Source organism: Chionomys nivalis, chromosome 26, assembly GCF_950005125.1.
Source record: "Chionomys nivalis chromosome 26, mChiNiv1.1, whole genome shotgun sequence".
Taxonomy (NCBI): domain Eukaryota; kingdom Metazoa; phylum Chordata; class Mammalia; order Rodentia; family Cricetidae; genus Chionomys; species Chionomys nivalis.
This window is the reverse complement of record NC_080111.1, coordinates 1,683,449-1,696,884: the sequence shown is the minus strand read 5'-3', so window position 1 is coordinate 1,696,884 and position 13,436 is coordinate 1,683,449. Positions and strand designations below refer to the sequence as shown.

Below are 13,436 nucleotides of genomic sequence, written 5' to 3'. Positions count from 1 at the left end.
AGGACTTCGTATGTATTCAAAATGCTACATCAAAAGATTTCTCAGGCCAAGTTAAATATGCTTGTGAGTCAATCCCTTCTTTAGAAATCAAGACAGTTGCAACACATTTAACCAGACACAGGTTGAGTGGATAAACTCGCTAAGGAGGTAGTAGGGGAAGCCAGGCCAAGGTTAGGAAGCCGTGGCCCCACCTACTCCAGCCCTGAGAGCTGTGTCTCTGAACTACTGTGATGACTTCACCAGAACTATCACTAGGACCGTGGTTGCTAATGGCAACTGATCATTAGCACATCCCTCCTTCTCCAGATAGCAGGACCCTTGCAGGGTCCGTCAGAAATCCGCGCCTGCATCCCTGAAGGTCTCAGATGTTCTGATCCGCGGGCAGGGGCTGTCTCCAACTGTGCGGAAATGTGCTGCTGGACCCCTGGGTACCGGACATCTACAACTACAGAAGAGACCATCGAGGTCTCGCACGAGACGGACGATCCTACTTCAGTACAGTCCTACAGAAAGTCTTGCCCGCTGTAGAGCAATTTCCCAAGCTTTACACCCATGTCCTCCCTCTGGCAAGTAGACGCCAGGGCTGGGATGATGGAGTGTGCTCATTCCTGTACAGGATTAACTTTCTCAACCTCGTTCTCTGGATCTTTAAGAACTAGAAAAGACTTCCTTAATGATGATGCTGTTCTGAAACTAAAAGAAAGTAAACAAAACATAGGAAAAATACTCTGTGATCTAGAGTTCGTGTCAACACAACAGAAATAAATCCATTGTTAAGTCAGCCTCCAGCTTTTCACTTCATAAGAAACTGGATTTGACCAGGACCAACCAGTTTCCAACAAGGAGTCCCGGATGGGCACATTTTTCTTCGGATAAATAATGCCCACACTTCTTCTCGACTAAAGTCACTGCCTCCTGACCCAGACCCAGGAAACGACTTTTCAAACTACACACTTTTCCTTTTCGCCTTTTTCCTTCTTCCAATCCAGTAAAGCACTGGCTTCTGGTGCACTGCCCACTCTTGTTGCAGAGGCTTAAATAAAGCGTTTTAAGGACAAAGAAGTAAAACATTTAAAAAAAAAATTTTTTTTTTCCCACAAAAGGCAAAGGCAACATCCGGGGAACTGTTCTCAAGCAATACTCTCTGACACTCGAGCTTTCTGAACTTGGCCTTAATTGTTCGGATCCGTGGACCTAGCCATGACCCCACCCCTGCCGCCCAGGACCAGCCCCAAATGCAGTCTTACCTTTATTTCCTTTTCTAATAGTGGAGGGGACGACACCCACTCCTGCATGAAGGTCAAAGAGCAACTTGTGGAAGCTGGTTCTCTCCTACCACGTGGGTTGAGGGAGGTTATTGGCCTCGGTGGTGGCGGTGCCGTTACCTGCCGAGAGCGTCTCTCCTGTCCTGTCTAGTGCATCCTTCACCCACGGCCCTCTTGTGTTCTGACAAAGGCTAGGTGTGCTGTATGCAGCCATGTCCTCAGATTACCTGCTGTGGACAGGGAGACTATTGATGGATTCGCCCATGATCAGTCTTCAGAAGTTCCCTTTCCTGGTTGTGTGTGTCAGTAAATGAGTCAGCGATTCGGAATGTCCTAGGTCAGGTAACAAGTGTGATGTCCAAATTGGTAGTCCCAAGAATGCACTCATCTTTGATTGTCAAGCTGCTTGAGTTCTCTAAAATAGCAGTTTTTAAAGGTGATTAAACAGTTTAAATATTTCAGAATGTCATTATGGATCTACAATTAAAAGTTTTTCTACTCAGCTAAACCACTTTCTGAGAAAGGGACCAGTAGATATCTATTCAAAGTTGGCTTTATTATTTCATGGATTAGCAAGACAAGAAAGTGATTTTGGAAACACGAAGAGAAAACCTACATAAATTAGTAAGCTCTTAAACTATTGCAGGGAGCCAAGTTTAAATAAGTCGTCACTTAAATGTCACGGTTTTGTGGATACGTTGTATTTATTTAAAAGGAACATTACACACATACCTGCCTCACTCTTCCAGAGCAATCCACGTGTGTGCCCAGGACCCAAGTAAGGAGAACAGTGCTCTAGAACCATCTTTAACCACTGAAGCACAGAGTTCATGACAAGTAGAAACGGACGATCCCGTTACCAAACAATGTGTAAGAGTAAACACACACAATTCAATGTTCATGAAAAAATAGAGGATTAATCAAAATATTTTGTTCAAAACTATGAAATTCAAGTTATATGGAAACTGTATACATAAAACATAGTGTATAAACCAAAGGACTCTTCAATGGCCACTTCTAAGAACAAATTAACTTGAGTTAAAAAGTTAAACTTGCTCAACCTCTCTTTTCCAAAGCACTTTGAAACGTGACTATTGAAGCAAAATCTGAACCATCCCAGAACCCATTCTGCAGCTCCTACCACACGCACCAGTGTGTCTGAAGACACCTGCTTACAGACCTAGGGGAGCAGTCCAGGAAAGAGAATGGCCCGATCAAGTGGGAGCCCAAGTCTGGTCTTTAACTGTGTTGTTTTCCTCTCCCCTTCATGCTCTCAGGCTGTCTTTGGAGAATAAGCAGCTTGTGGCTGCACACTCCCGCGGAGACGCGCCCAGCCACCATACAGAGTGGCCAACACTGGTCCCCTCCATCTGACAGGAACCTATGCCAGGCCTCACTCCTACCCTTGGGCCACAGGAGTAACATCATAAGAGCAGCCAGACAACCTGTAGGATTACTGCAAAAGGGGAGATGTTTCCAGTGAACGCTGCTCGGTCACCTTGACATCAATTAACCATCTAAATAAAGCTTACATTAAAAGCTAGAAACCAAACTGCACACAGACACCTTAGGAAAATGCAAAGGAAGTAATCCCACAACCGCCAAGTCTCCTCCTCTACCCCACGTCATGGAACTCATTTTCCCTGTAAACACCCTAAACATCCACTTGGGTTTCCCTTCTGCTGCCAGGAACAGAGCGCACTCGCTGGAACCGGTGTGCGGGAAGCCGCAGGACAGACAGGCAGTTTTCAGTCCACTTTACCCATCAGGCTGGTCTTCCCTGGTCTCAGTCCGCACACCCGAAGTGATGGACACCTCTGGAGAAGGCTGCTGGGGGGAGCTGCCCTGGCTCCCAGCTGAGGGGGTAGGCAGGGAAGGCCCCAGACACAGTGGAGTCCTCCTCAGCTTGATCACTCGGTGCGGCAGAGACTTCTTGTCAGAGAGGAGCACCTTAGCAGGCGGTGGCTGCGTGGCTGGGTTCTCAGCACTCTGGGCGTGAGGGGAAGCAGGAGCATGCCCGGATGCCTCGGTGGCCACAGGGCACTGGGCTGCCTTTCCATAGCTGCCTCTTCGAGACCGGTTTGCTGTGGCCTGAGAAGAGATCTGGGCAGCACGGACAGGCGACACTCTCACAGAAGCAGAGTTCTTGACTTTAATTTGGGTGCTTGTGGAAGGGCCCAGAAATCTGACCGGCGTAGGACCAGTCTTGCAGTTGACACCTTCGTCCTCCTCACCGAGGGTCAGCAGCCGCCTGGAAACACAGAAGCATCCCATTTCAGCACTTTCGCTTTGGGGAGCACTAAAGAGCAAGTCTCCAGAGTTCACATTCAGGCATAAGTTTACAGGCAGCAACCCGCCTCCTCGCTCACTCCCACCGAGGACAACTGAAGGGTCAGCACAACTCCCACAACCGCCTTCTCCAACAAGAGCATACGGCACATCACAACTAGAGGAGAGCCCCCTACTTCTCCACAGTGGTGGTAACTTTTCTTCACAACTAGAGGAGAGCCCCCTACTTCTCCACAGTGGTGGTAACTTTTCTTCACAACTAGAGGAGAGCCCCCTACTTCTCCACAGTGGTGGTAACTTTACTTCACAACTAGAGGAGAGCCCCCTACTTCTCCACAGTGGTGGTAACTTTACTTCACTGACATGTACAACACCCGCGCAGGTGGTTAATCAGCTTAGTCAAGTCAAGAGTTATTTCCTCCGTGACAAATCTTAGCAGCTACAGCTTTCAAAACAAACAGAATCACAGATAACCTCTTTCGGATGGGGGCCATATGACGCAGGCTTCCATGCAACGGCTGCTCTTCTAGAGTCCAGCACTCTATCAGCTCGTGAGGCACACGCCAGTAGCTTACACCTTGAAGTTAAAAAGAGAATTAAGAGCCATGGGTGAACATTGGCCATCCATGACTGCACAGCAGCCGTCTGTAGCTTGTTCCTGTCAGGTGATGGATGGAGGTGCTCACAGCACGAACAGGAGCTCGCTAGTGGCCCCAGGACGGCAGAGTGAGACAGCTCGTGCGCTGGCTGCAAGCCAGGGCTCTGCACTGCTCCTAGAAAGTGACTGAGTGTACGCTGGCTTTAAGGATAGCGGCTCCGACCGTGTGTCTAAATCCCACTGTCACTTACTAATGTGACCTTGGGAAAGTTACTTTCTCATCCTAAGTTTTGTTTCCTCAGTGAAATACTAATTATCACAGCATGCACCCGGCATGGCTGCTGTGATCTTAAGTTAATAGCCATGAAGTCCTTAGAACAGATTAAGCACTCTGGGAACGTTTGGGGCTTTACAATCAGTCGTGGTGTTGGTTAAAGGTGTAAAGGGTATTACAATGGTGGTTACACCACCGCTTTGTCTGTCACGCTGCACTACTGCGACCATCACACTGCATCCATGTGTGGACGACCCTGCAAGCCACTGTCACCAAACAAGGCTCAGCAGGTAAGAGCACTTGCTGCTCTTGGGGACACGGCTCAGTTAGTGGAGTGCCTGCCTTGTGGGCACGGAGCACTTGGGTTTGATCCCCAGAACCAACCACCACAACACAACATCAAAATCACTCCCCATCCAACACCCGGGAATGGTAGTTCAGAATGCACCAGTGCATCTTCACCCCAATGCTGCCATCTGTTTGTTTCTAACAGAGACTAGCTATCTAAACCAGGGTGCTCTAAAACTCACTATATAGCCCAGCCTAGCCTTGAACACAGTGAGCCTCAGCCTCCTCAGCGCTCAGTGTCCAGGAGTGAGGCACGTGTCCAGTCAATTCCACTCTTTGTCCATTTGTTCTCCTTTTTTTTCATATGTATTTTACTTTGTGTGAACACAGACACGGATGTGGCAGTCTCCACCGGGGTCAGAGGACAAGGTTCAGGAGTCAGTTCTTTCCTTCCACCTCGTGGTTTCTAGGATGAAAAGCACCATTGCCTGCTAAGTAGACTCCTTGGCTTACCCTTCATGCTCAGGTCAGAAGCACTTCTTAGAGCACTGCCAGCTACACCACAGGTCTACGGAAACTGATTAAGTAGGGACAGCTCAGAGAGCCATCCTTGAAGTCACTGAGCTATGAACAGGTGATAAGATCTAGCACCTCATGCGTGGGTGTGAAGACTGGAAAGCAGGCTCCTTGACATCTATCTCCTTATGACAGACAGCTGACACCCTGGAAGAGAGGGGCTGGAGGAAGAGGGAGGGGAGGGCAGGCCATGGGCTGGAGGGAAAGACAGAGATGCCCCATTTACTCCCACTTTCTGTTTGGGGATGGAGTGCACGGTGATGCAAGCCTATAATCCCAGCACTTGAGAAGCAGAGCAGGAGAGCCCCGAGTCCCAGGCCAGCCTGAGCTACAGGGGAAGACCTTGTCTCAAAACGGAAAGAAAGAAAGGAAGGAAGGAAGGAAGGAAGGAAGGAAGGAAGGAAGGAAGGAAGGAAGGAAGGAAGGGAAAGGGAAAGGGAAAGGGAAAGGGAAAAGAAAGAGAGAGAGAGAGAGAGAGAGAGAGAGAGAGAGAGAGAGAGAGAGAGAGAGAGGACACCCGAGGACATGAAACGGAAGAATGGCACTGTACCTTTTCCTTCCCAGGCGTCAAAGGCATCCATCATTCTCTTCAACTCGGCTACTGAGTAATAGCTCCAAATGTACTGAACATTATTTCCCGCCTCTCTAGGAACATTCAAAACTGGAATGAAAATCTACTATTTATGTGTCTATTTATATCCAGCTAACATACACTCAACAAATACTTGATAAGCAAGTTACAAAACATCTAAGCACCATGTGACCCTAAGCTTCAAGTGTGCACTCATAACTCTCATCTCAATATATTTTTAAAATACACACACACACATATAGTAGCTCATGTGTTTAATCCCAGCACTTAGGAGGCAGAGGCAGGCGTTCCAGGCCACCCAAGGCTATATAGTGAGAATTTGTCTCAAAAACAAACAAAAGGCCAACAAAACAAAACCCGCTAGCTCTAATTAGAAAAGATCCAACTGTGATGCCATTTTCCTTCCATCAGGCAAGGTGTTTGGGTGTCTTACGCAGAAACACTACTGCCCGGAAAGGATTCAGAAATGAAAGTACCTCCCGTCATCTGAAAGCAAGCTCACATGCTATGAGTTAGTGACGAGCGTGTGACCAACTTCACTCTCCCACAGAGCATGAAGAAGACAGAAAATACGTTAAGTGACTTTCCTGGTGCAGTAATACTACAGGGACGAGGACAACCTGTAAGAATTTAACACGTCCAAGCCATGGCAGCTTAGCCCTGGAAGGGACAGACCAAGGCGCAGCCTGACCCTGGGTCACCCAGTGGGCATGGACTCCAGGCTGGCGCCTTGCCCACACTGTGGTTCGTGAGACGCTAGTGTGTGGCTCTTCTTCCGTTCACTCTGAAGACCCAGCATGGGGGCTGAGTGACTGAGAACCACTGTCCTTGACCCTCTGAGCAGAAGCTCCGGAGGCAGCTGCCCACAGCCAGGGCTCCATGCCCTGAGTTAGGCACAGTATTTCACACAGTAATGATTCCTAGAATGGCTAAAAGATGTCAGACTTTACCTTGTTCTTTATCACACGATCCAAACGTACCTTTTGAAGATGCTTTTGCTGTGAACCCTTCCGCCCAGCTGCTTATCGACGGCATCTGTCCCGTCGGCTTTCGTGGCATAGACACCGATAACCTTGCTCTCACAGCTGGCACCAGATGTGCTGAGATAGTGGAGAACCCAGACTGTCGGTTTACTGCAGACTAGGCCGTACGAGTCACAGAAGTCTGTTAAAGCCTAAAGCAAATATGTATATAAACTGAGATTTAACTATGGAACACAAGATAAATGTGCTGTATTACTTACACGTAAAGCTAAAATTTGAGCTGGTCATAAAGAGAAATAAAAAGACCATCAATTCTGACTTAGTCTATAAACATAAATGTAATGAACTAACTGGAGGGAGGTTTTTTTTTCTTTGTAACAACAACAAAAACCTCCACAACTCTTCATTTAGAGAGAATACTTTTCCAAAGAGAGTTTCTCTTTTATCTCTTCTTTTGACTTGCCAGCATCACTTTTAATTTTAGTCTTCATATAGTAACTAAAAGTCAGCTCTCCACTTTCCTTAGAGATGCCCTCAAACTTCTCACTTAGCCTCCGTTTTTCTTTCTATTCACTGGCCCCACGACTGGTCCTTATTCCTACTCCAAATTCCAACTACGGATAACAAGATTAACTTGTCCTTCTACACTGTAGGTCTGCTATGGTGCGGCCCAGCAGGGTCTGAACTCATCCGCATTCACACGCTGACGTCACGCATTCATTTGCACAGTAAGGACCCACTGTCTGCTGAGTCCACTGACATCCTTCGTGTCCCGGAGAGCAGGCAGCATGAAGATGACACCTGCCGCTACTACTCAGTAATGCAGCCAGGGTCCTCAGGCTGGCGCTTTCATTGAATACGGCTAAATACTGATCTTTAGCATTATGTGTGCACCTATGTGAACCCCAGACTACACTGTGAACCGTTCTAGGGTGAGAACTGGACTCCATTTCTTGGTGCTCCACACAGCCCCTGCACAACGCCACGCACGCCACAACATTTGAAATAAAAGGGCTCGATGCTGGAATAAATGCAGGTACACTTTATCCTTTTTAATACGAATCAGGAGCTGAGGACTACAGAGCTGGGATTCAAAAGATGAATGCTAACCCGCTCTAATCTTCCTGCAGGCTTTTTTACCCCATTCTCTAGTTTGCTAAGTAGCATTATCAAGACTATCACTTGGCAATTAAAAGTCCAAAACATCAGTAGCAGAATCCATACGCCCATGCAAATTCCTAAGGGATTCTGTGCTGCAGTCCTGATAACCAACTGTCCGTCAGTCTGTCCTGAGCTGACACTGGAAGCCAAAGCTCAAATCAGTGCACAGCAACTTTCAGGGTCAACAACTGACAGCAGAAACAATTTTCTTACGTGCTAAATAGCCACAAATACAATACCTATTGAAAGGACATGGATAACAAAACTTTCAAGTCTTTAAGTATCTTTAAAATGTGGTGTAAAGTAAAAACGTCATTTAAGAAAGATTTGCTGATCTCAAAGTGAATTCAGCATTTACACTGCTACACTCCCTAAGTCAGATAAGAGTTTATTATTAGCAGAACAATTCTCGTAAAAACAAGTTAGCTTAGTAAATAAAATAATACCATTACACCCTCATTAATGACAGTATTTCTCTAATTTAAAAAGAACTTCAGAAACCAAGTGTAGTGGTGTGTACTTTTAATCCCAGCACTCGGGAAGCAGAGGCAGGTGGATCGCTGTGAGCTCAAGGCCAGTCTGGTTCACAAAGCCAGTTCTAGGCCAGCCAGGGCTACAGAGCGAGACCCTACCTCAAAATAAAAACAACGATTTCAGAAGAAGAGTTCTACCTAAAAGAATGAAAAGTGTTACATCTTCAGTACGGTATATAATTTTCCTAGAATTTTGGCCTTTCAATATGAGTAGGAATAATTAAGAAGCATGTTAAAAAATGATCACGATTTAATCCCAGCACTTGGGAGGCAGAGGCAGGCGGATCTCTATGAGTTCGAGACCAGCCTGGTCTACAAGAGCTAGTTCCAGGACAGGCTCCAAAACCACAGAGAAACCCTGTCTCGAAAAAAAAAAAAAAAAAAGATTACGAATTGCCTCATGCTCGGTATGTGACATCACAACTATGCAGAATAATATACTTCTTTGTGCATAATAAACATGTATTTTAAAACTTGAGAAAATGCCAAGACCTTTTTAAGTTCTATATTTGACCTTAAAGAATATGTCTCCATTTCATTGGCCAAGTGGTCAGACAGGCTGTACGGATAAGGGATGCCAAAATAATCGGCCTCTTCCTGCAGGGCGGCTCGGGTCTGCGCATCCGAGGGAAGCTGCACTTCTCCATGGAGATAATCCAGAATGTACTTAAACAGCTGTCCGTCGCGGTCGATGACACATGCCCCTGGAAGACAGTCCCGAGACAGTCGGGCAGACCCGTCAGCAATCTGGACACTCCATGTCTCAGCCACGCACATCAGCTCCCACATACGCACACACAACTGGACCAAGCACGGAGCCCAACATTGACTCTACGGTGGCTGCTCTGTCAACTATAGGACAGCTGCTTCTCCAGGGAAACACAGAGAGAAGCCAGTGTGTGGTCAGCCTCGTACCATCACCCAGAATGCCACAGGAAAGCATCAACTTTCAAACACAGTCGTCCCCATCATTAGGTCATGGTTGGCCTTTTCACCAACTCACTCCTGTGTCTCCGTGCAGGAGCGGCACTACAGACTTCAGAAACTGCTATTCAATCTCTCTATAGGCTTAATGAGTCTCCATACAGTCCTAGTGAGCTCGGAAATTAGTGGGCTAATATGATACATTCTAACACAACTAGGAAAAGGACTTTACAACAGAGCCCCACTTGGACGAATATTCACACTCATGCTCCAGACTTTGCACATTTACCGGATTCATCTGTTTTCAGAGGGAAACGCCCGCTGAACATGGATGCCAGCATGGAGTCCTTAAAGCGGCACAGAGAGTCCCGCCGGGCCGTGTAAATGCAGCCGCCCACGTTCAGACGAAGAATATCTAGCAGCTCTTCTGCTTGGGGGCCTGCCATCGCTCCCTTGGATGCCTAAAGTTTTGATAGAAGCTCTCATACACTTCGAAACAATCACAGTCGTCCCAGATGTCTGTAGAAACAAAGGACAAATATCACTGACCTTGCTGAAAATAAATGGATAAGATAAATATAGTTTAATGTGGTTTAAACAGATTCTATTCTGTGTGATAGGAAAGACATCTGCAATGCACTAAGCTGGGGAAATTTGCATCTGAGGATTTATAAATATCCAGCGATTATAAATCACATTTGATAAAATAACTAAAAATTATACAAGGTAAAACACAGTCAGGCACAAAGACAAAACATGCTTGTGATCTCTGGCACTGGCGTATGTTTTGAACAAGTCTGAAGAAACCATCTAGACTGAAGAGATCAGCGTGTAGGGAAGCGCAGGGCTTTACCAATTACAACCTCTGATGCTTGGGTCAATCGATTGTCTTAATTTTCTTGTTTTCTTATATATAAAATGGAGGCATCAACCTCTGATGCTTGGGTCAATCGATTGTCTTAATTTTCTTGTTTTCTTATATATAAAATGGAGGAAGCAGTTAAGGTCACACACAAAAAAAAAAACACATGGCACAAACTCAAAACGCAGCAAATGACGAATTCTACATGGTAACACAAGTTTCCCTAAGGTACACACTGAGGAACTTGAGATAAACACTGTGAAGATAAGGAACTGCCGATAACTGTGATCCTGAAATTGTAGCTAATTTCATAATTAGGTAATATATCCTTTGTTAACTGGGATCAGAAGTGTATTTACGCCATGGGGTATTTACGCGATGGCTCCTGGTTGATATCATGTGGCTTTTCTTTCTAGAGGACCTGGGTTCAATTCCCAGCACCACATGTCTCACAACTGTCTGTAACTCCAGTTCCAAGTGATTGGATGCCCTCGTCTGGCCTCTGCGGTCACTGCGTGCACATGGCGCACAGATAGATACAGATGCAAGCAAAATACCCACATACACAAAAATAAACAGAATGTCCACAAATAAATTCTATTTATACAGGTAGCCAGACTGCTCTAGACCTACAAATGATAGCTCGTACATTCTAAAATGGCCAACGCTTTGGGGACGTTCTTTTATAAATCTCTTTATCCATTCCGAACATTGTTAACAAATGACCATGGTTCTCTGCGGAATCTGAAATGGGCTGGAAACATGTACTCTCGCCATTAAGAATCTAAAGTATCTAAACTTTCACAGAAAGTCTTAAGGTGGCTGCCAAACTCAACTATATCCATGCCAATTCAGCTTTACGAACTGATCAACTGAAATCCTTCCCCAGAGACACCAACTTCACCAAATGCCAATAAAATGGGAGGAGACCACTAGAGCCTGAGGAAGGCCAACCAACGAAAAGCATTAGGAATTCAACAAGGTTCAGTCTTCCAAAGACCAGTTACTTATGGTGATATTTCATTTGCATTTTAATCAACAAAGCTTACCTGAAGACCAGAACTCAAAACAGACACACTAGTCGGCCATACAGGCCAGGCAGGCAGTGGTCGCGCACTAGAGGAATGTAAGGCAGTATGAGACAGAACTTGCTCTTTCAGTCTGAAGATTTCAAAGACGTAAGAGCTTTCTAGTAGTTGGCTGCTTTGCTTCTCTGATCTTCAGGTTGAACCCAATATCTGTCTCTGGGTTTTTATTATTCACGCTTACACTTACTGATGCGACCTCTTGCTGCCTCAAAGTCCCGGAGCTGTTCCTGTTCCTAGATAAGTCTCATTTATCTCTTGCAAGGTCTTTCTGTGCAGAGTTAGAATCCTTGCCCAGATTTCATGGCATGTGTTTAACCTCTTCTTCCCCACACCATCCCGTTCCCCTAAACTCAAGAAGGCAAGGGCAGTGTCGTTCTCAATAATCCCGTTTACTGAACGCCTACTGTGCACTAGACGCTGCGAAGAGAACTAAACAGACATTACCTAATACACAGAAAAAAACTTGATCACACAAGAATCCTTGTCCCTACTGACAGATGACAACACTGGGCAACGGAATCACTGGTTTGTGCAGCAGCCACACGAACTTGCCTTGGGGGTAAGCCGTGGAGCCAGAGATAACCCAGGGCAGCCGAGTGAACCTGGGGGATGCACCCACAGTTCACCCCACCTCCAGGGCTCCCGCTTTCGGCCCTGCCCTCACTATCAGCTGCCCAAGGCCGGTCCCGGGGATGGCACTGCTCAGATGCAACCCCTGGGGTCTCCTGTGGTGTGAAGACCCTCCCCGCCGAACCGTCGAGGATGCCTGCCAAAAAGCCAGACGCCCCGGGCAAGGCAGGATTGAGAGAGCCTGAGAGGCGGGGGATCGGCGGACCGGGGACTCCACTCGGAGGAGCACACTTCAAAGGGCTCACGGCCCTGCGCCCAGCCGGACCAAACCGGGCAAGGCGAGCGAGCGAGCTGGGGGCGAGCGGGCATCACCAGGCCCCGCCGGGGTCTTCCTCGGTCCGCGCAGGCCGCATCGGAGCGGCCGGGCCTCCCTCGGGACGCCCCCAACGCTTCGGGGCCCGAGCCCCGCCACCCACCCGGCGCCCGGGGCCTCCACCCCGGCGGGCGGAGCGGAGCTGCCACCGCCTACTGACCTGCGGCGGCCCGGCCCTCGGCGCAGCCGCCCGACGCCGCGGGGCCGGACCCGGAAGTGAGCCGTCGTCGCCCGCTCCGCGCGGTGCCCCCGTGCGGTCCCGACGCGCAGTGCGCCGGAAGGGAGGAGGGAGAAAGGCCACGCCCCCTGGTTTGCCCCGCCCCAGGGCTTCGGCCACGCCCCAAGCACCATGCCCCGGCCCCGGCTCCTCCGATGGAAAAGGAAAAGTGACTCCATTCATAAATCTATAACTTGGGTGTTGTCGTTTGCATAGGGCGTGGCTTGCAAAAACTTTTCACTCGGGATTCTTCAATTTAGTCTGTGACAACTGTCAAAGGCGGTAGTTGGTTTCTAGAGATATTTTTTATTAGATCTTTAGAAATTTTGTACCTCGGAATAAGATGCGAGTTTTATTCTTGTACAGGTCGTGAAATATTCTTCTTCAAGACGCTCAAGTTTTGTCGTAGCACTAAAATATGTAATATCTATTCTTGGGTCATGGGCTGTAGAAAATCAAAATGGCTGCCTCTGTGCCGTACTTTGTGGGAGACACAGACACTAACCCGTCAGTCGTTATGGAGAGTGATAGCTACCTCGGAGCAGCGTCAGGGCGACGTGGGTTGAGACCAAGACCTGAATGGAGAGTCCCTTACCGATACGGGGAACTTTAAGATGAGAGCTGAAAATGAGAACGAGTTCGGAGTTTACGTGTTGAAGAGACTCGGTGACAATATTTTCGGGAAGAGAGAGAATGGGTGGAAGGTCATTGCGGCACAAAAGAACTTGGAAATCTGTAGAAAGAAAGGAAGCTAGGCTATCTGAAGCTGGGTGAGAGCAAGGGTGATATGGGAAATTAGACATGGCTAGCTAGGGTTGACTAATAAGAGAAAGGAGGTAGAGT

General features: G+C 47.5%; 1 protein-coding gene across 5 annotated transcripts; it reads right to left on the bottom strand.

Moving 5' to 3' along the window:
• Positions 1 to 1,820: 1,820 nt before the first annotated feature.
• Kctd18 (potassium channel tetramerization domain containing 18) lies at positions 1,821 to 12,622 on the bottom strand. 5 transcript variants are annotated; one of them, XM_057758637.1, is made up of 7 exons: positions 12,537 to 12,622; positions 9,773 to 10,002; positions 9,052 to 9,263; positions 6,863 to 7,056; positions 5,841 to 5,935; positions 4,029 to 4,131; positions 1,821 to 3,516 (listed from the first exon to the last, which is right to left on the bottom strand). In XM_057758637.1, exons 2-7 carry the CDS (start codon positions 9,927 to 9,929, stop codon positions 3,024 to 3,026), a joined length of 1,254 nt encoding a protein of 417 aa, XP_057614620.1. In that variant the 5' UTR covers positions 9,930 to 10,002; positions 12,537 to 12,622; the 3' UTR covers positions 1,821 to 3,023. The 5 variants fall into 5 exon arrangements, with proteins under 5 accessions (XP_057614620.1, XP_057614619.1, XP_057614622.1 ...); XM_057758636.1 differs by lacking the exon at positions 12,537 to 12,622 and adding an exon at positions 11,986 to 12,135; XM_057758639.1 differs by lacking the exons at positions 9,773 to 10,002; positions 12,537 to 12,622 and having other exon boundaries at positions 9,074 to 9,203.
• Between the last annotated feature and the right edge of the window lie 814 nt (positions 12,623 to 13,436).